Source organism: Trichomycterus rosablanca, chromosome 17 (genome assembly GCF_030014385.1).
Source record: "Trichomycterus rosablanca isolate fTriRos1 chromosome 17, fTriRos1.hap1, whole genome shotgun sequence".
Lineage (NCBI taxonomy): Eukaryota > Metazoa > Chordata > Actinopteri > Siluriformes > Trichomycteridae > Trichomycterus > Trichomycterus rosablanca.
The window spans coordinates 17,036,765-17,063,975 of NC_086004.1; the positions used below are offsets into that span (position 1 = coordinate 17,036,765).

Sequence of the window (27,211 nt, forward strand, 5' to 3'; positions counted from 1 at the left end):
CTGACACAGCTGAAAGTGTAACAAAAAGAATGAAAATAAGTCATTCTGGATTAATATTGTTAAAATGCAATAATAACTACATATACAATAACAGTAATACTAGAAGTTGCAAACGTTCAAAAACTCATTCAATTATAAAGCCTAGGAACAAAATTAATACATCAAGCCTTAACTGATCAGTACAGAGCTGTTAAAGGCAGGTAAATAACTGTCAGTAGAAATTGTCAGCCAATATAAAACGCTGAGAAAAAAAATCCAGAAATGCATTAACTTTTGCCAAAAATAAAGAAATAAAAACATTATAACTAGACAGCCCTTCCTGGATCAGGACCTTGTCGTGGAGGAAGAGCTTGTGTGGTCTGTCTATTGATCTCCAGGGCTATATCGTTGGGAGCTGTCTCCCAAAACGAACAGGTCTAGAGTAAAGGTCCAGAAAAACACAATCCATAAAGTATGCTTATGAGCACAGATAACAGAATGTTGTGTTCCCGGTCTGAGAGAGGGTTTGCCAGGACCTATCCCCTAAGCCAGGCCTGGAGGTAATGTCCACAGAGAAGTGCCCGGTGGCTGGGCAGCCAACATAACCCGGCCAGATTCAGCCCAAAAAGGCAGTGTGAGAGAATCAGGTAGACCCACCCCCTGCATTATGGCTCTTGGCACATGTAATGTAACCTCACTGGGGGGTATAATATACTATATGTATAGTTGATATAGATATAGTTGGGATTGCCTCTCAGCACAGGAAGGGCTCTGGAACCTTGGACTATGGGCTCCTTGATAGGGGATGCACAGGATGAGAGGCGCTGGGCCGGTGTGGGGATACTCACAGGTTGCTGACGAGCGTATAGGTGGAGTTTGTCCCAGTAACCAAAAGTTTCCTCAATGTGTCTTTGGCTCGTAGAGAGAAAAATTGTGTATGCATATGCGCCCAACAGCAGTTCAGAGTATCAGGCCCTCTTGGAGACAGTGGGTGGAGTTCTGGAGAGGATTCCATGAGCTGACTCCATTGTTTTGCTGAGGGAATTCAATGGATTCCATTTCCTTGGCCAAACAAAACAGCAGATCAACTCTTCACCCTCTCCCAGAGAAATGAGTGGACATGGGAGTTTGCTACTTCAATCTACACGTTTTGTGTATTTGGAAAACACATATGAGTTCCTGTGATATCTTTTGGGGGGGGGGGTGCTCCAGGAGTATGGGTTGCCAGGTTCACTGAGGCAAGCCATTCGGTATTTGTACTCTTGGAGTTTGATTTGTATCTCTGTTTAAATTCTCAGCAGTAAGTCAGGCTTGCTCAATTGGGCGTCAGAATCCATGATTTGTGCCTTGGTATGGGGGTCTCCATCATGTGTAAGGGATGAAAACCTACCCCAAGAGTGGGAGTTCAAGAATCTCAGGGTCTTGATCATGAGTGATAGGAAGAAGGATCATGAGATCAACTGTAGGTTAATTGCAGCATTGGTAGTAATGCGGCCACTGTACCAGACCATAATAGTAAAGACAGAACTGAGCCATAAAGCAAAACTCTCAATTGACCGGTCGATCTACAACCCCAAATCAGAAAAAGTTGGGACAGTATGGAAAATGCAAATAAAATAAAAACACAGAGTTTCTTACATTTACTTTGACTTTTATTTGATTGCAGACAGGTGGAACCTGAGATATTTCATGTTTTGTCTGCTCAACTTCCTTTCATTTATTAATAAACATCCATTCCTGCATTTCAGGCCTGCAACACATTCCAAAAAAGTTGGGACAGTAAAGCATTTACCACTTTGTAAACTTGCCATTCCTTTTCACAACACTTAAGAGACGTTTTGGCACCGAGGATACCAAGTGATTTAGTGTTTCAGGTTTTATTTTGTCCCATTCTTCCTGCAAACACATCTTATAATGTGCAACAGTACGGGGTCGTCATTGTCGCATTTGTCGTTTCAAAATTCTCTACACATTCTCTATTGGGGACAGGTCAGGACTGCAGGCAGGCCAGTCCAGTACCTGTACCCTCTTCTGCAGCCATGCCGTTGTAATGTGCGCAGCATGTGGTTTTGCATTGCCATGTTGAAAAATGCATGGACGTCCCTGGAAAAGATGACATCTTGAAGGCAGCATATGTTGCTCTAAGATCTCAATGTACTTTTCTGCATTAATGCTGCCATCACAGAAGTGTAAATGACCTTTACCAAGGGCACTGACACAGCCCCATACCATGACAGACCCTGGCTTTTGGACTTGTTGCTGATAACAGTCTGGATGATTCATTTCGTCTTTGGTCCACAGCATTTTTTCCAAAAAAGACCTGGAATGCTGATTCATCTGACCACAATACACGTTTCCACTGTGTGGTGGTCCATCCTAGATGCCGCCGAGCCCAGAGAAGTCGACGCCGCTTCTGGACATGGTTCTGGATGTGATGCCAAACATTATTTAGTTTTTTCACTATTACTAGCCCTAAATTGCCCCTGTCCCAACTTTTTTTGGAATGTGTTGCAGGAATGGAGGTATATTAACAAATGAAATGAAGTTAAACAGACAAAACATAGAATATCTCAGGTTCAAACTGTCTGCAATCAAATGAAAGTCAAAGTAAATGTAAGGAACACTGCATTTTTATTTTATTAGCATTTTTCATACTGTCCCAACCTTACCTGCAGTCATGACCTTTGGTTAATGACTGAAAGATCACAAATGCAAGCAACTGAAATGACTTTCCCCCAGTGGGTTGCTGGGCATACTCTCTGTGATCGGGTGATTCAAACCTCTCCTCTGATTCACACATAAGTACAATTTTTAGAATCTCTCATCTTCATAATATTGCCAAAATAAATATACTTTCTATTAATGACACTGTCAAGCTGATTCATGAGTTTATCCATGTGTAACTCAAGATTAGATTATTCCAATATTGAAATGTCCTTCACACTGGATGCTCTGGTAAATTCATAAACAAGCTCCAGTTGGTTCAACATGCAGCAGCTCCACAGTATTTAAATCAACTGATTTAGCACAAAGTGCTGTACTCTGCATAACAGAATTATTCTTTATATCACATTTTAACTACACATTTAGTTGTTTTTACCCTGGGGTTTCTGACATGAAACTTTCCACCCACTTGTAGGTTGAAAGCTGCCATATGAACAGTGCTGTTACCGCTGGACTGCTAGACATAATGAGAATTCAGTGACTGCTCTTACAGTGTCCAGAAACTTATCAGATTTTATTCTACCAAAGACTTAATTAAAGGATGATGGCTTTTTATTATTTTTTTCTAATTAATTTTCTATTTACTTATTTAGTTTTCTTTTGCATTTTCATCAACTGCTTTATCCTGGTCAGGGTCGCAGCAGGTTCAGTTTCACCCAGAAACACTGGGCGCAAGGCAGGAATACCCTAAACAGGGGGCACTAATCCATTGTAGTGCTTTGGCCATCCGCCCCAAGATATAGCCAATCATATCTGTGTAGGTGCACGACCGGCCAATAGCACAGCTGATATTCAAACCCAGACTTCAGCGGTGGTGGGCTAACGTAATGGAGCGATTTTTTAAACTGAAATTGAAGACAAATTATGACAAAGTTTCCTTTTATTATTTCTCTTAAAAAAATAAAATACAATACTGTATTTGTGATTATGTTTTATTTATGTAAATAATGAATGCCCTTTTATTTCTGAGGTAGGTACAAATTATGCAAAACAATTTTGAATTAAGCCCAATTTGGCTGAAAAACCACGAATTTGGCAACTAGGCATATAGCGCCAGTGACGTCAACCAGGCGAGATGTATAGCGCCAGTGCCCTCTGCTGTTTAAAGTGAATATCGATTCATTTTACATGAATCAATGTGAATCGTTCATTAACTGGTCTTGTGGTGAATCGTTACATCCCTGCCTTGTGTTTTCTAAGGTCTGTTTGAAAAGCCTAGTGAGCTACCTTGCTGTCTACTGCCTACCTAGGTATCTACCTAAGTAGAGCAAATTCTAATAAGACATCAAACTTATAATTGCTGTCTAAGTAGTGTTTTTGAATAGCCTGCCTTATGTCACCGCAGCTTTCGCTTACTAAGCTAACAGAGCAAGCCTCAGACCATTCAAACACAACCTGCTGGCATGCAAGCTAACATCTCCCTCCATGTACCAAAAATAATTAAGTTGTCACTGATAAGCCTGAATTTGCAAATAAATTACACTTGTATACATTTATACATATTACAAATCACTAAAAAATCACTATTAAAACTGTTACTGTTCGTTGCTCTGCATTCGTCCGCCATACTCGAAATCTTTGGTGAGAAAAGTTGTGTCGCACAGAATGCTGGGATTGCCTTCACTGCTAAGGAAGCATCAGATGCTCCCTCGTTATTCAGTCAGTTTATCACATCGAAATAAGGGACCTTAGTAGGCAGCATTTTAAGGCATCTAAGAATTTAGACAGACTTCTAGCCGCTCAGGTGGCGCAGCGGTAAAGTACGCTAGAGTTGGGGTCTTGAATACATCGTATCGAATCTCCGCTCTGCCTTCCGACTGGGCTGGGCGGCAGCATGAACAACGATTGGCTGTTGTTCAGGGTTAGGGGTAAAAAGTCGGATCATAGGTCCTCATAACTGGTGCGACTGCGGCCCCTGCTGGCTGACTGATGGCGCCTGCACAGAGCTGAGGAATTATGCTGATGGGGGTGTGGCCCTCCGTACACAGTGCCCGTCGGTGTATGAACTCGACTCGTGCAGGTGAAAAATGCAGTCTGTACTGACTGTACAAGGCGGAGGGGGCGCATGTCAGTTGAGAGGCGTCGTCAGTCAGCGGTGAAGGGTCGAATCAGTATAGAGGATGTAATCAGGGTAATTGGACACGACTAGATTAGGGGAGAAAATTGGGGGGGGAAATGGGAAAAATTATAAATAAAAATAAATAGATAAATAAATAGCCTTCTTCTCGGGAGCGAGCATGAGATGAAGTAAAATGCTGTCTATGTAGATAGCTCACTAGGTTTTCGGACAGACCCCTTGTCACTGTTGCCCCTGGTTTGCTCATTAGGGGTTTTAAAAGTGCTATACAAATAAATTTGACCCGAAATGACACAGCTGATAAAATCATAAATCTTATACATTTACCATCTACGCAAGTGGAGAAAAAATTGTAAGAATAAGAGAGGTCTCACTCGCGCTCCTTTAGCAGAACTTTCTGTGACTCATCGAGACGCAGCTGAAGGGCGTTGAGCTTGCTCGAGTCTTCCTCCATGGAAGCCAAATCTTCCCAAAGTAACTTGCTCCGGTCCTGGCGGCTCAGAGCTGAGCGCAAGCTGCTCACACTGCGAGCATCCCATGAGTCCGGAGCCTCCGCTTTGGCCCTCAGCAGAGCCTCCAACAGCTGCATCTCCTGAAAGGAAATAAAAACAAAAAATATTGTTGGAGAAAATGAGGCGTCCACAGTGAAAAAGGGAAGTTATCCTATTTGCCTCTTGTAGACTGAATCTCTCGTCAACCTGTGTTCACACCGAATCAATCATCATTGCCTGTTATTATTAAATCAAACTGTTCTGTTACACTTCATTTACTGTTTTTAACTACAAGCTCTATTTTCATTCAAGCCCCCTGTTACACAGCAGTGATTCTGGGGTCTCGTGATGTTCTGCAGCTACAGTATGTCAATAACCACAAAGTATCCGACACATGTTCTTAGCCAGCAGAGGGCAATAGAGGAGTGATGATGAATTTCACATGTGGAAGCACGTCAGCATGTTGATGTGTAAAGCAAGACCTAAAGTGGCATGCAACGGATAGAATGACAAGATCATGAACCCTGCAGTGTTTGCTCATTCAGCACAAGCTGACATGGACTGGGTGTTTCCGCTTTCACTAAGAAAGCAGAATGACTGGAACTGACCTTTATCAGTATAAATGGAAGAGAGGGTTACCATCATTACTAATAGCTGCACAAAACATAGATCCATCTGGTGTAAAGGTCAAGTCTGACACTTCCATTAATTTCAAATGTCCAGTGCCAAGCTCCAGCACAGAGCTGGGGGTGCTAATGATACTGATGGCATTGAAATAACAACACCAATAATAATAATAATTAGTGATAATAATAACAAAATGAGGATACATTTATTCTTTTTTTCCTTGTACCTTATTCTCAAACTGTGCAATTTACTTACTTGTGTGGCTGTGCTGTTATTTTCTATGGAATGTGCCGGTGCACAAAGCTTAACTGTACTTAACTGTACTAAAACGAGCGAGAAATTTCATTAGTGGAGAGAACTTATGAGCGTAATAATTAAGAGAGGTTTAGTGTTTCTATGTCGTTCTTTTAATATACTGTATTAAGTCACGTTAAGCTTTTTTTTTTTTTTTTTTTAATGATGAGTGTTTTAGACTATCGGAAAAGCTGATTTTTACAATTTCTAAGCACCCTGAGCTATAACAAAAGTTTAAAAGTGAAACAGGAGGAAAATCCACCTAAACACAGATACATGTGGACGCTTTCAGAGTGAATTTATCAGTTATTCCACACAAATGCAGATTCATCTCATAGTTGTGCTTTGATGATGTACTTACTGCACCGCTCCAGCCAAGCGCTAAGCAACACGGCGATCGCACACACGTCCAGTTAAGGTAAACGTCGGGTTTACAGGTACAAATTTCTCGACAAAGGGCGTTGAGTTTCAAAAATTTCGAGTTCACAGGACGTCAAGTTACAAGGTACCACTGTAATATTTGGGGAGTGTTTTCTTGCTCATTAGAGGCCATCCGCCCCACGACACAGACAAAGAACAAATATTTACCCCAACTCTATTTAACATCCTACACGGTCAGGGCCATGGCAGATCCGATTTCACTGTAAAACCCTGGGCATAAGGCATTAACTTTGTGACCACTTCTTCTTCCCAAAATCATGTCTGTATGTGTCGGCCAGTAGCACTGCTGAGGTTCGGATTTGGATCTCAGCCGCTCAGGTGGCGCAGCGGTAAAAACACACGCTGGAACCAGAGCTGGATCTTGAATACATCGTATTGAATTCCAGCTCTGCCTACCGGCTAAGGCTGAGAGGCCACATGCACAACGATTGGCCTGTTGTTCAGATATGGGCGGGACTAAGCCGAATAGGGTCTCTCTTTCTCATGATTGGTGCAATTACGACCTCTGCTGGCTGACTGATGGCACCTGCACAGAGATGAGAAAAGAGTGCTCTCAGGGTGTGTCTCTCCGTACACAACGCTGAGCTGCACTGCACTCGTCAAAGTGTAGGTGATAAGATGCATTCTGCATGCTGCCCACGTGTCGGAGGGGGCGTGGGTTAGCTTCATTCTCCTCAATCAGAGCAGGGATCGGCATTGGTGGAGAGGAAGCATGATGCAATCGGGCAATTGGACACGCTAAAAAGGGAGAAAAAGGGAAAAAATGCATAAAGAAAAAAAATGTCTCCTACTTATTAATATTTGCATAAAATGTCCGATAATATGATTACATCTCAAACTACTGTACTATATAGTTCTGTCACAAATAACATACTAAGCTTGAATGAATGACTTTCACTGGTTGGATAACTTCACATTAACTTCACATAACAGTTAAAATGGTATGTCTATTTGAATTATATCACAATCTAGAATTTTTTTAACCATTTTTGATGAATATCTTGTTTATCATATCATTTTTGATGAAATTAGTGATGCTGACGATAACCAGCAAGTCGTTGTTCGATGAATCCAGATGTAGTCACTCCTAGTCACCCTCAGTCTGCTAAGCATGTGGCAGCTCTGTGAGCAATCGCGTTTGTAGTTCTAATTAAAAAACAAAACTGTAAGATATTTAAATTACAAACAGAAGCTGTTGTGTCACTATAAAGTCTGACTGCATGTAAAACACTGCACATGTGGATCTGTGTGTAATTATGTGAATAGTGTGCGTCAGGCTCCAGTATAAAGATATCTGAAGAAATCTGCTTACAATCTTATTTAATCTAACACACTAATAAAGTCATGAAGAGCTTCAATATACAGACCGTTTCATGATTAATTATGATTAAACATGTTTGGTTTGCACTTGTATTGAACTATTAACCACCGAATCTACAACCACAAATCAGAAAAAGTTGGGACAGTATGGAAAATGCAAATAAAATAAAAATGCAGTGTTCCTTACATTTACTTTTATTTGTTTGCAGACAGGATGAACACAAGATATTTTTTTATCTGCTCAACTTCAACTTCAGTTGGGACGGGGGCAATTTAGGGCTAGTAATGAGGTGAAAAAAATAAAAAATCATGTAATTCCAAACAGGTGATGTCAACAGGTGATTGTAATCATGGTTTGGTACAGAAGCAGCATCCAGGAAAGGCTGAGTCTTTGATGAGCAAAGATGATCAGAGGATCTCCAGTTTGTCATCAAATGTGTGAGAAAATGATTGAAATGTTTAAAAACAATGTACCCTAAAGAAAGATTGTAAGGGATTTGCATATTTCTCCCTCTACAGTGCATAATATCATTAAATCATTTCATTTCAGTACGTAAAGGCCAAGGGCACAAGCTTAAGCTGAACTCCAGTGATCTTCGATCTTCGAAGGGATTACTTTGCCGAACCTTTGTCAAGCACTACAATACAGAGTAACATGCACAAATGCCACTTAAAACTTTACTGTGCACAAAAGAAGCCTTATGTTAACCATGTCCAGAAGCGGCATCGACTTATTTGAGCTCGGAGGCATCTAGGATGGACCATCACACAGTGGAGATGTGTATTGTGGTCAGATGAATAAGCATTCCAGGTCTTTTTTGAAAAAAATGGACCATGTGTGCTCCGAACCAAAAATGAAACGGATCATCCAGACTGTTATCAGCAACAAGTCCAAAAGCCAGGGTCTGTCATGGTATGGGGCTGTGTCAGTGCCCTTGGCAAAAGTCATTCATGCAGAAAAGTACATTGAGATCTTAGAGCAACATATGCTGCCTTCAAGACGTCATCTTTTCCAGAGATGTCCACGTATTTTTCAACAAGACAATGCAAATCCACATGCTGCACACATTACAAAGGCATAGCTGCGGAGAAAGAGGGTACGGGTACTGAACTGACCCGCCTACAGTCCTGACCTGTCCCCAATAGAGAATTTTGAAAGGAAAAATGCAACAACGACCCCGTACTGTTGCGCATCTTAAGACGTGTTTGCAGGATGAATGGGACAAAATAAAAGCTGAAACACTAAATCACTTGGTATCCTCGGTGCCAAAACGGCTTTTAAGTGTGGTGAAAAGGAATGGCTACATTAAAAAGTGGTAAATGCTTTACTGTCCCAAATTTTTTTGGAATGTGTTGCAGATCTGAAATGCAGGAATTAATGTTTATTAAAAAATTAAATAAAACAGATAAAACATTAAATATCTTGGGTTCATCCTGTCTGCAATCAAATAACAATCAAAGTAAATGTAAGAAACTGTTTTTTTATTATTTGCATTTTCCATGCCGTCCCAACTTTTTCTGATTTGGGGTTGTACTTAAAGTCTGGTTCTGCTCACAAATTCATCTTCTTGTTCTACATTACTGCCATGTTCACAATTGTACCCAGTTTTTCATTATATAAAGGCGTGTTGATATGAATTTGTCATGTGTTTTGTATTGTAATGGGATGCTATAAGCTTGTTGGTTATTGTTAACTGTCAACTTTAAATCGGTCGGTTATTGGTTAAAAGAAAGTGGCAGTATTTGCTTCCCTATTTATACAACCTAGATGTTGATGTTGAATCAACTGGCTATTTCACTGTAAATTAGACTGTTACAGGTGCTCTGCATAATTTGCACTATCAAAAAAGTGAGGTCTGCTATGTTGTAGAGCTTGGGGGCAGTGGTACTGACAAAAAGACAGAAGAACAGAGATGAAGATGCTGTGATTCTTATTGAAAGTGACAAGGATGGACAAGATTAGGAACGAGTTTATTAGAGTGCCAGTAGGATGTTTTGTGAGACGAGATTGAGATGGTTTGGGCATGTGCAGAGGAGGGATGAAAGTTATATCGGGAGAAGGGTGCTGAGGATGGAGCCACCAGGCAGGAGAAGGAGAGGAAGGTGTTCAGGACTGAACAAGCTGGAGAAGAATCATCTGCTATGGCGACCCCTAATGGGAGCAGCCAAAAGAAGAGGAAGGATACAGTCGCTAGGTTGTTAGTGCTGCAGCTGTGTTATGTCAATTGACTCATTTTAAAATAGTCAAACTTGTAGATCAGATGTAGAAAGTCCAGTATTTTCTGACTTTAACATTTGAGTTTATAATAATCTAACACAACTCAAAGCTACTTTATGCTTTGATAGTAAACAACAATCAGAATAACAGAAAAAAGTAACAGAGGAGTTAACAGGCCTCCAATGTCTAAAAGCAGGCTTCTGTTGACATTTTGAAATTGTTTGCAGTGGTTCATTGAAATATTCTTCAAAAAGACAATGGTCTAGTTGTCTAAGAGGCAAAGGAAGAGTAATTCACATTTACACAGCCATAAAGGCTCAATGATTTTAAATTTGGTTATTGGGGGGTGCTCAGGTGGCGCAGCGGTAAAACACACTAGCACATCAGAGCTGACATTTCGAACTCGTCAGTTTGAAACTCGGCTCTGCCATCCAGCATAACTGATGCAATTACGACTTCTGCTGGCTGGGGATAATGCGTTGATCAGGGTGTGGCTCTCCGTACTCAAAGCTATGAACTCGCCTTGCAGGTAAAAAGATGCAGTCGGCTACTGCACACGTGTAGGGGGGTGTAATTCTCGGCTCTCCTCGGTCAGAAGTGGAAGTCAGCATCAGCAGAGAGGAAGCGTAATGCAATCGGGTAATTGAATAAGACTAGATTGGGGGGGAAATTGGAGAAAAAGCAAAAATATAAAATTTGGTCATTGGGAAGGTCGTAGAAGGTGTTCTGGACATTATGATTAAAATGTCGCCGGGATTCAAACCCAGATCTCAGCAGTGATGGGCTGGAGTAATAGTGACCATTTTTAAATTGGTGTTTTAAACATTCATGTAAAGTGCATGTCTATTCTTGTCAGTAAGTTTTAACAGGCAACCATTGATCCCTTTTGAAAAATACTTAAATCCATTGACATCAGCCAGGAATAAATAATAAAATATTTTACCTACTGTGATTAATTTGAGGACCCACTACTTGGCTTAACTGTAACTGTTAGTTGCAACATTTTGCTTTGAAATGTCACATCAAAGTGTTTGTTGTCAGAGCTCTTTCATAGCTAATGGCACTGTTAAAAACAAAAATCAAGCGTATAAACCACATTTGTGCAGCTGTTTCTATGATTTGTTACTTCAAATACGTCAAACTTTTTTTCATGTGTGGTTTATATTATTTTGCATATTAACTGTATTTTGACCCATCAAAAAGAAGTCACTAAGTCTTCTATCATTAAAAAACAGTAAGCTACTCATTGTTCTCAAAATATTGAGATTAAAGCTTCATATTTTTCTAATATTTCTATAACACTCATATTTATTTAATAGTCATTACTGAATGCAGTGGTACATGTTCAGGTTTTTTTTTTAAAGATTTATTTATTTATTTATTCAAAGTGTGGATATGAGACGAATCTGCATTTGTGTGGAATAATCAGCAAATCCACTCTGAAAAGATCCACATGTATCTGTGTTTGGCTGGATTTTCCTCACTGTTTCACTTCTAAATGAATGACATATAGACACTAAACCTCTCCTAACTCTTACTGCTAGGGATATTCCGCTAGCACACCAGCGCCGAGATTCTGAACTCCTTGGTTCGAAGGCGTCGTCACCGGTCAGCTGGGCACCATCTAGCGGGCATAATTGGCAGTGCCTGCAGCAGACACGTCTCTTCTAGGGGAAGATGACCAAACTATGTGGGTGGGGTCTTCAAATGCTGTGTAAGAACCCCGATTGGCAGATAGAGAGGCGCCTGTGCAGAAGCATAGGTGAGAAAGGGTTCCGCTAAGGGCTGCGTGTGGGTCGGAGGAGGCGTGAGCAGCAATATACCCACCTCAACTGCAATCAGGGATCGCTCAGCAGCGGAAGACAAATTGACCGGGAGAAAATGCATAAATAAAATTGAAAAAAAAAATAATATTACTGCTCATAAGTTCTCTCCACTAATGAAATTCCTCGCAAGCCGGCATAAAAGCTATGGTATTCCAAGATTAAGCATCTCCTCGATTATGAATCATAAGGAAACAATAAAGAAGTAAACTGCAGGTTTTATTGTATTTTTATTGGTTTTTAACTGTTTTTAATTGTATTTCAGTGTTTTTATATTATATTTGCGTTATTTTTAGTGTATAAGTGTCAGAAACAACCCCATTATTTTACATTAGCCTAAAATATATGTAGTACCATGAGACCATAGAACACATTAACAGGTTTCCCATACATCCTTATGGGGAAAAAAATACTTTAAAACTCAACGCCTTTTAAACTCGACGCCACTCCCAGAACCAATTAACGTTGAGTTTCAAGGTACCACTGTACAAAGAGGCAGCACAGCAACAAGGTTCCTGAGATCTCGGATTCAACCCTCACCCACACGTTTTTTTGGTTTCCTTTGAATAATCTTGTGTTTTCCCACCTCTCAAATACATGCAAAAGGTAAATTGGCTGCCATGATTTGCACCTAACTGTGTGTGATTGAGTGAGTTTGTTTTACCCTGCAGTGGACTGGCAGCCTGTCTAGGATGTGTTTCCACCCAGTGTTTGCAGGTGGCAGCTGACTGGTAAAATGTCAGGAAATAAATCTTTTATTTTTTTCCATTTTAACTTCTTAGCACCACAATTTTGGTCGGTTCACAATGAGTTCGATTTTCCCGGAAACGCAGGGTGCAAGGCAGGAATTCAAGCTGGACAGGGTGCAAATCCATTGCAGGGCTTCAACCTAACACTTACCCCCACAATTATGTCTGCGCAGGCACATAAAAAGAATATATTTTTTAATTATATTGTATTATAAATTAAAACCACTAAGATGAAAAACAAGGCATGTTTAGAGGCTGCTGCTGGGCAGGGAAACGTGATTTGTGTTGCCGTTTCCCTAGAGCTAAAACACAAAGACAGATTCTAATAATAGAGCAAAAGAAAATAAAGCAATCTCACAAGACATGCAGTAAAGGAAACTAAAGCATACAGCAGTACATACTATAATATAATATGCAGAGTAAAGTACCTTCAGCTATCAGCAGACTATTTTAGTCAATTAAAAGGCTGGTGTGAGACAACTCTTACACTACTAAGGTTATACAAATGTTAAACATTGAAATAATTGTATCTGGGAATCAGGTGGTGCAGTAGTCTCCAACACTAAGGTCCAGATTCAGCCAGCATGGCACCTACACAGAGATGATAGGCTATGTCTGAGGTTAATAGCTTGATTTAAATCAGACAGCACAGCATAAATAATAAATCAAGGCCTCAATTAACTTTCATATCAGTCGATCAAGCTTTACACCAAAATGCACATTTTTGATCTTCAGTATTTAGCAAGATGAGAGAAAAAAAACTGTTAGACATTACACAAGTGATCTTCAATATAAACTTTTATAATAACGCCATGTTATCACATTTATGATATTCACGGCAGGAATTGGTGTTTTAATTCTAATTTTAGTGGTCTTGTATTATAAATATGTTTTCACTCTTATATTATTAAGAAATTTGAGGAATATTATCTTGGGTGAGGATTTATTTTAATGTATTGGGCATATGTAGTCTTGGTCTTTCTCTGTTGTTCTTTGGGCATTTATTCAGGATGTGTTTTATGGTGATGGGCATTTCTTGCAAAGAGTGGGGTCTGCTGATGTGTCAATCTGGAATGGCCTATTCTACATCTAGTGTATGTAACTTGGTATGTTTGTTTTCCATAATGACAATAGGGTGAATCTCGTGTAGTTTGTTTGTTTGATTCAAGTTGCCATTTATTTTTAATGTAGTCGTTTATGAGAGGTTTGATGTCTGTTTGTGGATGTTTAAAGTAAATGATTTTTGGTACAGTTCTTCATTTTGCCAACTGTTTAGCTTTTTTGCCCACGGGGCGCTGTTGGCTGGATATATTTTTGGTTGGTGGACTTTTCTCAGTCCAGCAGTGACAGTGAGGTGTTTAAAAACTCCATCAGTAGCCACTCAGGTGGCGCAGCGGTAAAAAGACATGCTGCAACCAGAGCTGGATTCTGAGTACGTCGTATCAAATCCAGCTCTGCCTTACTGGTTCGAGGCCGAGTGGCTGTATGAGCAACGATTGGCCGGTTGCTCAGTTGGGGGGTGGGACAAAGAACCGGATGTCGGTCTCTCTGCCAGAATGCGATTACGACCTCTGCCGGCTGCGCCTGCACAGAGATGAGGAAGAGTGCCCTTAGGGTGTGTCTCTCCACATGCAATGCATGCATCCGGCTGCTGCCCATGTTTCGGAGGGGATATGGGTTAGCTTCGATCTCCTCGGTCAGGGCGGGGTTCGGCATAGACAGAGAGGAAGCACGATGCAAATTGAACAACTGGATGCGCTAAAGGGGGAGAAAAAGGGGGGGAAAAAAACCATCAGTGCTGCTGTGTCTGATCCACTCATATCAGCACAACACACACTAACACACCACCACCTGAGAATGATCCACCACCCAAATAATACCTGCTCTGTAGTGGTCCTGTGGGGGTCCTGACCATTGACGAACAGCATGAAAGGGGGCTAACAAAGCATGCAGAGAAATACATAGACTACAGTCAGTAATTGTAGAACTACAAAGTGCTTCTATATGGTAAGTGGAGCTGATAAAATGGACAGTGAGTGTAGAAACAAGGAGGTGGTTTTAATGTTATGGCTGATCGGTGTATACATGTTCCCCAATTGTTCTTCCAATCTAGTCATATCCAATGACCTGATTGCATTACGCTTTTTCTCTACTGATGTTGACCTCTGCTCTGACGGAGAAGAGCCATGACTAACACGCACCCCCTTCGACACGTGCAGTAGCCGATTGCACCTTTTCACCAGCACAAGCTGGATCAGCTGTGTGTACGGAGAGACACATCCTAATCCCATTATCCTTCAACTCTGTGCACGCACCATCAATCAGCCAGCAAAGGTCGTAAATGCACCAGTTATGAGGAATCCCTTCCAGCACCCTCCCTGCGAACAAGCCAATTATTTTGCATGTAGGCGCCCAGCCTGCTGGTAGCAGACGAGTTTGAGATGTCAGCTCTGGAGTGCTTTTACCGCTGCGCCACCTGAGCGCCAAACCTCATTATACCTTGTTTTTTCTTCTAAGCAAAATGTCTTTACCTTTTGCTGGTCTGGTGTCCAAGCTCTAAAAACAAGATTGCCTGCAATACATTAACCCCATTTTTAGTCAAGTTTTTGGGTTGTGAACTTTCAAGAACTTACCTTTTGCTTCTCTGGTTTCTCAGCTGCTACATCCCTGACAGGCTCCTGCTCTGGAAAACCTGGACCGTCTCCCACAGTCTCATCCTCCTGCGTGTGCTGTTTTTCTGAGTCATCTGTGGAGGAGTTGGACACCAACGAGGAGATGTTGGCATGGGACGGGCAGCTTTGATCAGCCTGAAGTCGTTGTACCTCCAGCTGAAGATGCTCGTTTTCAGCAGCCAGATCCTGCCGCTCGCGCCTCGCACCCGTCAGTTCCTTAGTAAGAGTGTCCAGGCGCTGGCGCAGTTGCCTGACCTCATCACGTGCCCGGTTCCTCTCCGCTCGTACTTTGCTCCATTTTTCTCTCCAGTTGGCTGTGCAATCGGACCACCACCGCATGGTCTTCTCCATTTGTGCGGCTCGTGCCCGTGCTTCCTCCAGCTCACGTAGGCGCAGCTCCTCACGGCTCTCCCAATCCCCTCCACCTGTGCCAATACCTATACCCTCACAGCTCAGACCTGGAGATAGCAGCAGAGGAGGGCTTGCACTGGGAGTGCCCACTGTGGGGCTGGGTGTGTGGGTCATGCTGTCTGGAGAGCGTACTCGATCTGGCCCCACACCCAGGCCACACAGCAGGCCCGACTTGGCTGCCTCGGCCATGTGGGTATTGGGCGTGTGGTTCATGACTGAACCGATGGTTGGTACAGGCCAAGAACAGCTAGTAGCTCATGATTTTCTGTGGACGAAAAAAATGGCATTTAGAATTGGGTGTCAAATTAGTTTTTACTAAACAAAAGAAAAATGAAAGTCAAGTAAAAGGGTCATTCCGCCGAATCTGTGCCATTTCCGTCCCCAGGACATCATACACCGATCAGCCATAACATTAAAACCACCTTCTTGTTTCTAAACTCACTTTAGCATTTTGTAATTCTACAATTACTGACTGTAGTCCATCTGTTTCTCTGCATGCTTTGTTAGCCTCCTTTCATGCTGTTCTTCAATGGTCAGGACCCCACAGGACCACTACAGAGCAGGTATTATTTAGGTGGTGGATCATTCTCAGCACTGCAGTGACACTGACATGGTGGTGGTGTGTTAGTGTGTGTTGTGCTGGTATGAGTGGATAAGACACAGCAGCGCTGATGGATTTTTTAAACACCTCACTGTCCCTGCTGGACTGAGAATAGTCCACCAACCAAAAATATCCAGCCAACAGTGCCCCATGGGCAGCGTTCTGTGACCACTGATGAAGGTCTAGAAGATGACCAACTCAAACAGCAGCAATAGATGAGCGATCGCCTCTGACTTTACATCTACATTTACATTTTTAGCATTTAGCAGACACTTTTATCCAAAGCGACTTACAGGACTGTGACAGTATACAGTCTGAGCAATTGAGGGTTAAGGGTCTTGTTTACATCTACACATCACATCTACAAGGTGGACCGACTAGGTAGGAGTGTTTAATAGAGTGGATAGTGAGTGGACACGGTATTTAAAAACTCCAGCAGCGCTGCTGTGTCTGATCCATTCATACCAGCACAACACACACTATGTCATTGTCACTGCAGTGCTGAGAATGATCCAACACCTAAATAATACCTTCTCTGTGGTGGTCCTGTGGGGGTCCTGACCATTAAAAAATAGGGAGAAAACAGGCTAAAAAGACATGTAGAGAAACAGATGGACTACAGAAATTGTTGACCTACAAAGTGCTTCTATATGGTAAGTGGAGCTGATAAAATGGACAGTGAGTGTAGTTTTAATGTTATGGCTGATCGGTGTATGTATAAATGTAAATGTAATGATTAAAACATATTCATCTTTCTGAAAAATCTACAAGTCCCATTTTTAACAGAAATGTACATTATCTATATCTACTGAATGCCAAAAAGTAAGCCCCCCCCCGTATGTTTAATAATATTGTAACTCCGACTGAGAAGACTTCTCTCAACATACATTCCTGTTATCTAATTTTTTCTCATTTGTTTATTACATTGTTTTTGATCACTAGACTGTGCCTGTTTTAGCATTAACTCCATGCTGCTATATTTCATGTATTTACTAATTCTATGTTAAAAACTCAGTCCTGTTATTTTCAGTCCTATTACTTTACACTTGCGGCATTTAGCAGGCGCTTTTATTCAAAGCGACTTATAATTACCACTAAATACAATTCAAGCAATTGACAATGGCAACTTGGTGTAGGTGGGGCTTGAACCGGCAACCTCAGAATTACTAGTCAAGTACCCTAACCGCTGAGCTATCATTGTGTACCAGTGTTACTCATATACAGCCATCTTCCACTTAGAAACCTTGTAGAAATTAAACAAAGGTGCCTGAGATTGATTAATACACATTCTAAGTAGTTAAGTGTGTGAGTTACTAGATTCAGTGTTAAACAAAGATATAAAAAATTAAGTTTAATTTCATCGGGTTACTACACGCAAATAGCACCCATTTAGTGGAATGGCCCAACAACAATCCGTAAACCACAAAATCAAGAGAATAATTTGAAGATCAGTTATTTATCCTCACTAAAGCTGTTGCAACACATTTACTAAAGGCCACTTGTAGAACTGCTTTAATTTAAACACACAGCTGAGTAGCACTTGGGCCTAATGAGTTTAAGTCTGGCCATTAGCAGATTCAGTCATTCTAATGTCTACTTCATTTTTGATTTAGGTCATTGTCCTGCTTTACATCCCAACTGCACCACAGCTTACAAACTGATGATCTTACACTTTCTCAAAAGTCTTTAATAAGGGGTAATTACTTCCTCAGAAAGTCATCCAGTTCATTTTACAGCAAAGCACCCCCACACAACCGCCAATATGTATAACTGTTGCTTAAATTTTTATTATTTTTTTATTTATTTAACGTTTATTTAACCAGGCAAGTCATTAAGAACTGCTTCTTATTTACAATGGCGGCCTGGCAAAAGGCAAAGCCTCTTGAGGAACAATCATACAAACAAATTTACACAAGACATTGAAAACAAACAACGATGATCACAATACAATACACAACACATAGTCGAATCACCCAGCAAAAGTATAAAAAAAGAATCAATTTGTCATACAGTTGCATGTATCTCTTAAGATATCTGTAATTAGTTTTTTAAAAGTTGTCTTAGAAATAAATTTATCCAGCCTTAGAAATAAAAAATTAAATACAGAGTTTTTTAGTAAAACATTATAGACAGACCCCTATTTTAGCCCCTTGCTTGAATATTTCTTTATCTAAATCATAGTTAAGCTACATAAATGCTGACTGGGCAGAAATCACATAAAGAAAAATAAAGATTAATTGGATGTTATGGTTTAGACACCTGCACATGATCAGCATGTCAGTTTACATTTCATTGTGCACAGAAAACGTAACTGAAAAAAGTGCTGATGTGGTCAAAACATAAAGATGATACTACTGGCTAAGCCACAGACCAACCGAACTACAATTAAATTCATTGCCAACCATTTTGTTGTCAAATTACATTAAATGTTGTTTATTATTATTGGCGCCAAGAACTTGAGCTGCTGTCAAAAAGAAAAAGAACAAAAGAAAACGCCCTAGTTTAGCTATGTGATACATTTATGAAACTCACTGTACAAAATTACTTGCACCAAATGGTGGAGTCCAGATGTCCTTTCAAAATGAACAGAGTAAACATATTTTTGCAGATGCTGGGAGAAGAAGCCTAAATAAAAGACTTGGATGTATGTGTTTCATACAAACATATACATCCCAGTCTGCAGCATACAGTAAACAACGAAATTAAAACCACCCCCAAATGTGCATGGCAAAGACCATTTTGTAACAATTGTGGATGTCATGGTCAGAGATCTATTAAATGTTGGGTTGATGCTATTGTGTGTGTGTGTGTGTGTGTGTGTGTGTGTATGAGAACTCCATCCTATTGCTTTAAAGTAGGGCTGGGCAATATGACGGTACATTCGGTATACCGTCTTTGATTCTTCATATGGTATGGATTTTTCAAATACCGCCATACCATAGCATAGTTAATACAACAGCTGTAGGCTTCAAAAGGCAGCAAATCATATAATATTCCTCTATAGACAGTCGAGAAAGAAGCTTTCAGGGCAATAATTAAAACACTGGATTCCAGCTATGTCTTACTTCACCACCATTACTGACTGTAGTCCATCTATTTCTCTACATCCTTTTGCAGCCTTCTTTCATGCTGTTCTTCAGTGGTCAGGACCCCCACAGGACCACTACAGAGCAGGTATTATTTGGGTGGTGGATCATTCTCAGCACTGCAGTGACACTGACATTGCGGTGGTGTGTTAGTGTGTGTTGTGCTGGTATGAGTGGATCAGACACAGCAGCGCTGATGGAGTTTTTAAACACCTCACTGTCCCTGCTGGACTGAGAATAGTCAAAACAAACAGCAGCAATAGCTGAGCGATCCTCACTGACTTTACATCCACCAGGCGGACCAACTAGGTAAGAGGGTCTAATAGAGTGGACAGTGAGTGGACAAGGTATTTAAAAACTCCATCGGCGCTGATGTGACTAATCCACTCACACCAGCACAACACACACTATCACACCACCACCATGACATTGTCACTGCAGTGCTGAGAATGATCCACCACCTAAATAATACCTGCTCTGTGGTGGTCCTTCTATATGGTAACTGGAGCTGATAAAATGGACGGTGAGTGTAGAAACAAGGAGGTGGTTTTAATGTTATGGCTGATCAGTGTAAGTGAACTTGGAAGCAGAGATATATAAAGTTGTCCACTTTTCTGCAACAGACCAGTGGTCAAGTTGTACAGTGGAGTTTGCAAACATCGTTTTATTCGTTAAAGGGAGAGCTAAGGGTAATTGTACAATACTTAAACATTAAATAAACAATATAAACTGTAATTATTTATGCCATCATATATTGTGTCATTCTGTGGGGCCAAGCAAAGCCTATAGTACTCAAAACCTTCACTATATACATGGTGAAATACACCGTGATATACCATGAAACAAACTGCGATAGAAATTTTTGGTCATACCGCCCAGCCCTACTTTACAGCAAAGCTGGCAGCCCCTCCTACATAAAACAACTTCCTGTTCACCTGTGCACCAACATGGACTAGAAACTGTAACTACACTGTGAATAAATTATATATAATACACTTAAACATACCAACTGGCCATGTAATCTTTCTGAACCATTTCTACAGTCATTTATGTGAACTGCAAAATGTAGGCAAGTGCTAGCAATCATTTGGCAAATGCCACTCAAAAGCATCTTATACATACAGTATTTAATTCCCAAAATGAACAAGAAAACAGATAAATCACAAAAATGTTGATCATGCTGAATAACTGTAATAAAACAATGAAAAAGAGAATGAGGCTGTGTACTTTTCACACACTGGGCTACACAAATACCCCCCAACTTTAATCTTTCCTCCCCCAGTCCCCTAAGGAGCTACTGGGGCCCAGAGGAAGTTCCAGGCCAGGTTCTGTGGCTTGGGAAATTGAATGCTGCTACGTAAACGCAAAAGCATCACAAAACATCATTCATATAAAAGCACAGTTTAATTAGCGTAAGACGTGTGCTTTTTCATGCTGATAAATCGCCAGCGTAATCGTAAAATCGTGTTCCACTCACTGTGTAAGTCGCTTTGGATAAAAGCGTCTGCTAAATGCTGAAAATGTAAATGTAAAAAGCACTTTTTACTCTGTTCTGGCCTGATACACAGGTTTCGAATGCAAGAATCTCCAAATCTGATAAAGAAGACAAGAAGTGTTGGGGGGAGGTGAAAGTTGGTCTAAGTAAACTTCATCAGGAGTTTATTGGAGACGCTACAGTCAGCTGGTGTTTTGTTTTTACCATTTAACCATTCATTATTTAGTGCAAGTGTTCAATGTTTTTAAAACATTAAAAAAAACGAAATGATTATAACAAAGATTTTTAAATAATCAAACAGTGCAGTGCTACTGTCGTTCCCATTATGTGGGCAGGGGCGTAACTACCGGGGAGGCAGGCGCACTGGGGAGGCAGGCGCACTGGGAGGGGGGGTGGGGGGCCTCTATTGGCTGCACTTGCCAGGTCGATATTATTATATTACAATACTGTAGCGGCGATATGTGAGTGACATTCAGCTCAGCCAATCAGAATGCAGCACCCGGTTAATGCATGTGCATTCGGACGTTCTGCAGTTAGTTTTGTATATGAGACTTGCCGTATGGCCCCAGCATTAAACCCAATATGTACTGTAGTTCGGGTGCTGGAGGTAGGCAGTCTAAAGTGTTGTAATGCTCACTGAAGTCCTGACCAAACAGTTAAAGTAAACTCTACCTTGTCGTGTGCCTTTATTCCCACACCTTCACCACTGCACACAGCAAAAGACCCGTAGCATCCACACTGGACGAGCAGCACTCGCAGCAGCTAGGTGAGCCGACCCTCTACAGTAGCAAGTGGCTAATGCTAGCGGTAAAGTGCGGCGATAACAAAAGTAAAAACATGACAATAAGTAAAATATTAAAATAACTAAAAGACAATGAAATGTCAAAATACATGTAATCAAAATATACAGTGAGTGCAGAGCAAGGGATTTGGGAATCTGTGTAACATGCCTAACGTTACTAGACCAATATACTGTACATATATGACATATATATATATATGACTTTTTTTTTTTTTGCACTGGGGCCTATGAGCTCCTAGTTACGCCACTGTATTGTGGGACTACACACTTACACGATCAATTAATAAAGTATCTCAAAATCTTTACATTAATTTATTAGAATTTTAACGTAATGTTTTACACACTTTGGTTACATTCATGACAGGACACGTAGTTACTCACAACACAAGATTCATCAGTTCACAAGTTTAATGTCAAACACAGTCATGGACAATCTTGTATCTCCAATTCACCTCACTTGCAGGTCTTTGGACTGTGGGAGAAAACCGGATCTCCCGGAGGAAACCCACGCAGACACGGGGAGAACATGCAAACTCCACACAGATAATACCCGGACCTCCCCACCTGGGGATCAAACCCAGGACCTTGCTGTGAGGCGACAGTGCTACCCACCGAGCCACCCCAAAATCTTTAAAGCAATAAAAATTAGGAATCAATTAAGAATCAATCTTATTTAATAAGTGACTAACATTAAAGTCTCATCTATCACTTTGCTACAAATTGGATGTATCACATTTACATGTAATGGATTTAAATACTACATGTGAAAAATTTCTGTTTTCATGTTATTTTTGTTCTTTGTTATAAAATAAGGCAAATCAGGATCATGACAAACAAGTCTGATTTTTACCTGAGGTGTCAAATCAGACGCTGATAACAGGAAGTCAAACTACATCACTCTTCCTAACCACAGATATGCACACATGCAGGCAGCAAACACAATAACAGTTGTACGTGCCTCTAAAAAGATCATTTACATTCATGGCATTTGGCACGTAACTCGCTTTTGTCCAGAGCCACAGGCAGTTGTGACCTAATTCAATTTAAGCAACAGGCCATGCTTAGGGGCCTAACAGTGGCATCTTGACAGTGGTGGGGCTTAAATCAGTGACTGTATAATTCTAGTCCAGTAAAAGTAACTGTCCGACCTTTAACAAAGAGTTAGAGCAAACTGTTGTTACCCTGTGTATTATGAAATATACAGTTGTTAATTCTGTTGAACCTTCATTTAACTGGGCAAAGTACAAAGAAAATATATCCAATGTTTCACTGACCAATTTCATTGGTCATTAATCTCGCATACAACATTTTATTAAATTTCTTTTTCTTTTCATATTTAAATACATTTACCTCCTTGTACAATTCTGTAAACAAGTGCAATGATTTACATTGTAGAGTCTGTGTTAGGGCTGGCACCGATCCGATACTCTGTGTCGGTATCAGTCCGATATTGGCCCAAATCACTGGATCGGATATCGGAAGGAAAAAAAGGTGTAATCCGATCCAATACTGTTGCTCAATGTAAATAACGCTTAATGTAAATAAGGCCATTCAGAAATTAAAACACACTGATCTACTTAAACTTTTATCATCTACTACTGCCTCATCTAAAAATGCTGTTTTACGGCATTGTCAATCAAACGCGATGGACCAATTAGAATTGACGCAGAGTTTGGTTGAGATTTTCTGTTAAAGTTCTGTCACGTTTTTAGATGATTAAAAACCAAAGAGCGCTTATTAAAAACCCAGCTGGATTTTGAAGAGGACATCTGTGGCTAAACAGGAAACGGTGTAGTTTGTTTTATTTCATGACACTAATGGATTAATCACTGAGGATGTGAGATATCGCCAAGCCAGGACAAGATAGATATATTTGTTTTTATTTTTTATTATTTAATTGTTTCATTTTTACTGTTTATAAATCATATTTTTTATTATTTATTTTATAATTTTTTCGCTGCCTCTTAAAGGTGTAGACTTGAGAGTTGACAGATCTAGAATTTTATACTGAAATTATAATTTAAAGTTGCACTTTAAATTTTAATTTAAATGTTTGTACGGTGCTGTTCAACAAGCCAAAAATGCTGCTAAATGTTCTGTGTGTAAAAGTTGGAATAAAAACAGCATAGGTGCTGCATATGTGTGATGTTGTAGGTTATGTATTTATTCCTTTAGAATATTTGTTGTACAGTCCGAGCATTGTTAATTAGATAGCTAGTTTAACCATGGTGCATTGAGACATGTATTATTACTGCTTAGTTGTTTAAGAGGAGAAATGACAGTATTGGATTGGTATCGGCAGATATTCAATTTGCAGTATCGGTATCGGACATAAAAAAGTGGTATTGAGCCAGTCCTAGTCTGTGTGTACATTCTTGCGTATCAAGTGGCCAAGAACCCAAGGAGAAGCAATTTTCAAGTCACAAATTAGACTGAGGTCTGACACATTAATGACCTTGGGTTAAAAGTTCAACGGCCCCCATTTTTGCTTTACCTTTGGGGAATGTGTTCAGCAAGTTCAAAAGTTTAGTTTGGGTCTCATTAGACCAAAGAACCATTTTCCATGTTTTTGAGTCTCCATCAAGCAGACAAATCAGGGAAACTCTTTTCATCAAAGTCTTACTTGCTTAGAAAGTATGAGCACTGCCCGTGTACAAAGTAATAAGCAAACTTTAGATGCCATGTGCTGTTTGTGCACAGTATTGGGAAGCTGTTTGTGCTGTGGTTCTAATAATATTCTCATAATTGTAGAGTAGAATGCTGTTATTAATAAAGTTAAAATTTTTTGACTGCATGCAAAGCACTGCTTAAAACATGCTCAACCAATCAGTGTTTGCCACACATGTCTACAGTTGTGCACAACGAGAATTTTAAGGGATGCACACTGGCCTCTCTGCAAGTCTATTAATGCTGTGCCATAAACCCATAAACCCTCTCTTTACATTGCAAAGTAAAAACAAGTATGCACTCTAGCAGAGAGATAAATCAGCATTACAAGAACCTGAACTAAATGTAAGAGAACCTTAAATATGCATTTCTCTAAGGCCTCGCAAAACGTGGTGGTGCCTGATTTAAAACAGAAATCCTAGATAAATCATTATTACAAGAACCTGATTTAAACGTAAGAGAAGCTTACAAATGCATTTCCAGTTATAAAACTTGGGGTCGGGGCACAACTGACGAATACAAAGCTCTATAGAGATAAATCTAACTTGTGGAATATTTCAAAGAATTTTACATTTCATGATCTTAGGACTACTATTTTAAATTTGTAGATCATATTTCCCATTTCTAAAACCGATGGCCTATCAGATTTTCCCCTTTCCCCAGAGCTTGTGTCTAAAATTAGATCACCATCTGCCAAACCGTTTTCATTTTCTAAGGGTGTTTTCTTACTTTTGACACACCCTGTCTATTGACCCTTGGTGTTTTATGAGCTGATTTAACTTTTGATATCAGCACCCTATTCCCCACCCATGTAAAGCTTGAAATAGAAAGCAACATGACACATTCAGCAAATCACAAAACTAAATTACTGGCCATCAGAAGCTGATTGCATTCACACACATCATGATTTGCAGCAAGTCCCCTTGAAGCAAACTATGGACTCTCATTTTTGGGTGGAAAAGACATTGTTAGTTACACTCAAATGTGTCTTCAGGCATGCCAAAATGTGGCAAATAGATCAAAGAACAGAAAAGATTTTAGGTACATGTACTGTTGTAATTGGAAATATTTGAACCCTTCAACCCCCAACCCTATGATTTATGTATTAGGATTTTATTGTTATGTTTTACACTTTGGTTACAATCATGACAGAAACGCTAGTTACTCATTATACAAGATTCATCAGTTCACAAGTTTTATGTAAAACACAGTCATGGACCATTTTGTATCTCCAATTCATCTCACTTGCATGTTTTTGGACTGTGAAAGGAAACCGGAGCTCCTGGAGGAAACCTGCACAGACAAGGGGAGAACATGCAAGCTCCACAAAGAAAGGACCTGGACCGCCCCACCTGGGGATCGAACCCAGGACCTTCTTGCTGTGAGGAGACAGTGCTACCCACTGAGCCACCGTGCCGCCCCCAACCCTATGAAATTTAGTATCTATCATTTTTAAACTTAATTTTTACACAGAAGGATTTTTATCCGGTGAATTAAGCAGCAAATGAACGAAGAAAATAAATGATGTATTTTAGAATAACAGGATATTTTGTTAATACAGCCATGTCACAATCACTCAACCCCTACATAATATGATTTTATCGCTAGTCTCTATGACCTAAAGTTGGGTAACAACATGATTGAACTATTGGAAACACTGTCATGTGATAATAAACACCACATAAAGGAGTGATTACGGTGTGTTGCAGCCATGGTGAAAACTAAGGGGTCTGCACAAAAGCTAAAAAAGTAGATAATTTAATTCCATCAAAAGGGCAATGGGTAAAAGAAGATTTCCATGACCTTGAGCATACCAAGACAGATCATTGTTTCTAAATTCCAAACGTATGGCACAGCAGCAAAACTTGTCAAAGTTTTGGATTGGATATTGGATATTGTCAAAGATAGATTTCAGGCGCAACGCACCCTCCTTACCTCCCCTCACAATTAATGGCTCTATGGTCTTAGTGGTGGAGTCACTTAAGTTCCTGGGCACCACCTTATCCAGGGACCTAAAGTGGGAAAAGAACACACTCTCCATCGCCAAGAGGGCACAGCAAAGAATGTTCTTCCTGAGACAGCTGAGAAAATTCAACCTGCCACAGAGTCTGCTGATTCAGTTCTACACAGCAATTATCGAGTCCATCCTTACATCGTCTATCACCATCTGGTTTGGTTCCTCAACATCACATGAACAAGCCAAACTCCAGCGTATAATCAAGACAGCGGAGAGGATCATTGGATGTAGTCTGCCAACGCTTCAGGACATCTACAACAGAGTGCTGAAGCATGCCGGCAATATTACAGCAGACCCCTCTCATCCTGGACATCACCTTTTTCAAACTCCTCCATCTGGCAGAAGACTCAGGACAATAAAAACAAACACATCCAGACATGCTAACAGCTTTTTTCCCCAGAGCTGTAACACAACCACAGTTGTTCTCTTGGGTAAGTGTTGGTAAATACTGGTTAACAGTCCGTGTGCTGTCGGGTCTGTTATATATGTTCTATGTTACATGTCATACATGTGTAATTATCTGTACTATTATGTGTATTGTGTGTACTACTATGTGGACTATTATGTGTATTATTGTGTGTATCACCAAAGCAAATTCCTCGTATGTGTAACATACCTGACGAAATAAAATAAAGTGATTCTGAAAGCCCAGTGGTCTTAGCAATCAGTAAGATAAAGAAATAAATGGGTAAGAAACTTGTTGCACTTCCATCATGT

At 40.3% G+C, this 27,211-nt stretch overlaps 1 protein-coding gene across 2 annotated transcripts in view; it reads right to left on the reverse strand.

Annotated features, from left to right (window-relative positions):
• The window catches only part of ccdc102a (coiled-coil domain containing 102A), a 160,630-nt gene that overhangs the window by 94,326 nt on the left and 39,093 nt on the right, over positions 1–27,211 (reverse strand). For both annotated transcript variants that reach the window (XM_063012751.1, XM_063012752.1), the window contains exons 2-3: positions 15,377–16,091; positions 5,155–5,372 (exon numbers count right to left, since the gene is read on the reverse strand). In XM_063012751.1, coding sequence (XP_062868821.1) covers positions 5,155–5,372; positions 15,377–16,039 — 881 coding nt within the window. In that variant the 5' untranslated portion in view covers positions 16,040–16,091. The remainder of the gene's footprint in view (positions 1–5,154; positions 5,373–15,376; positions 16,092–27,211) is intronic.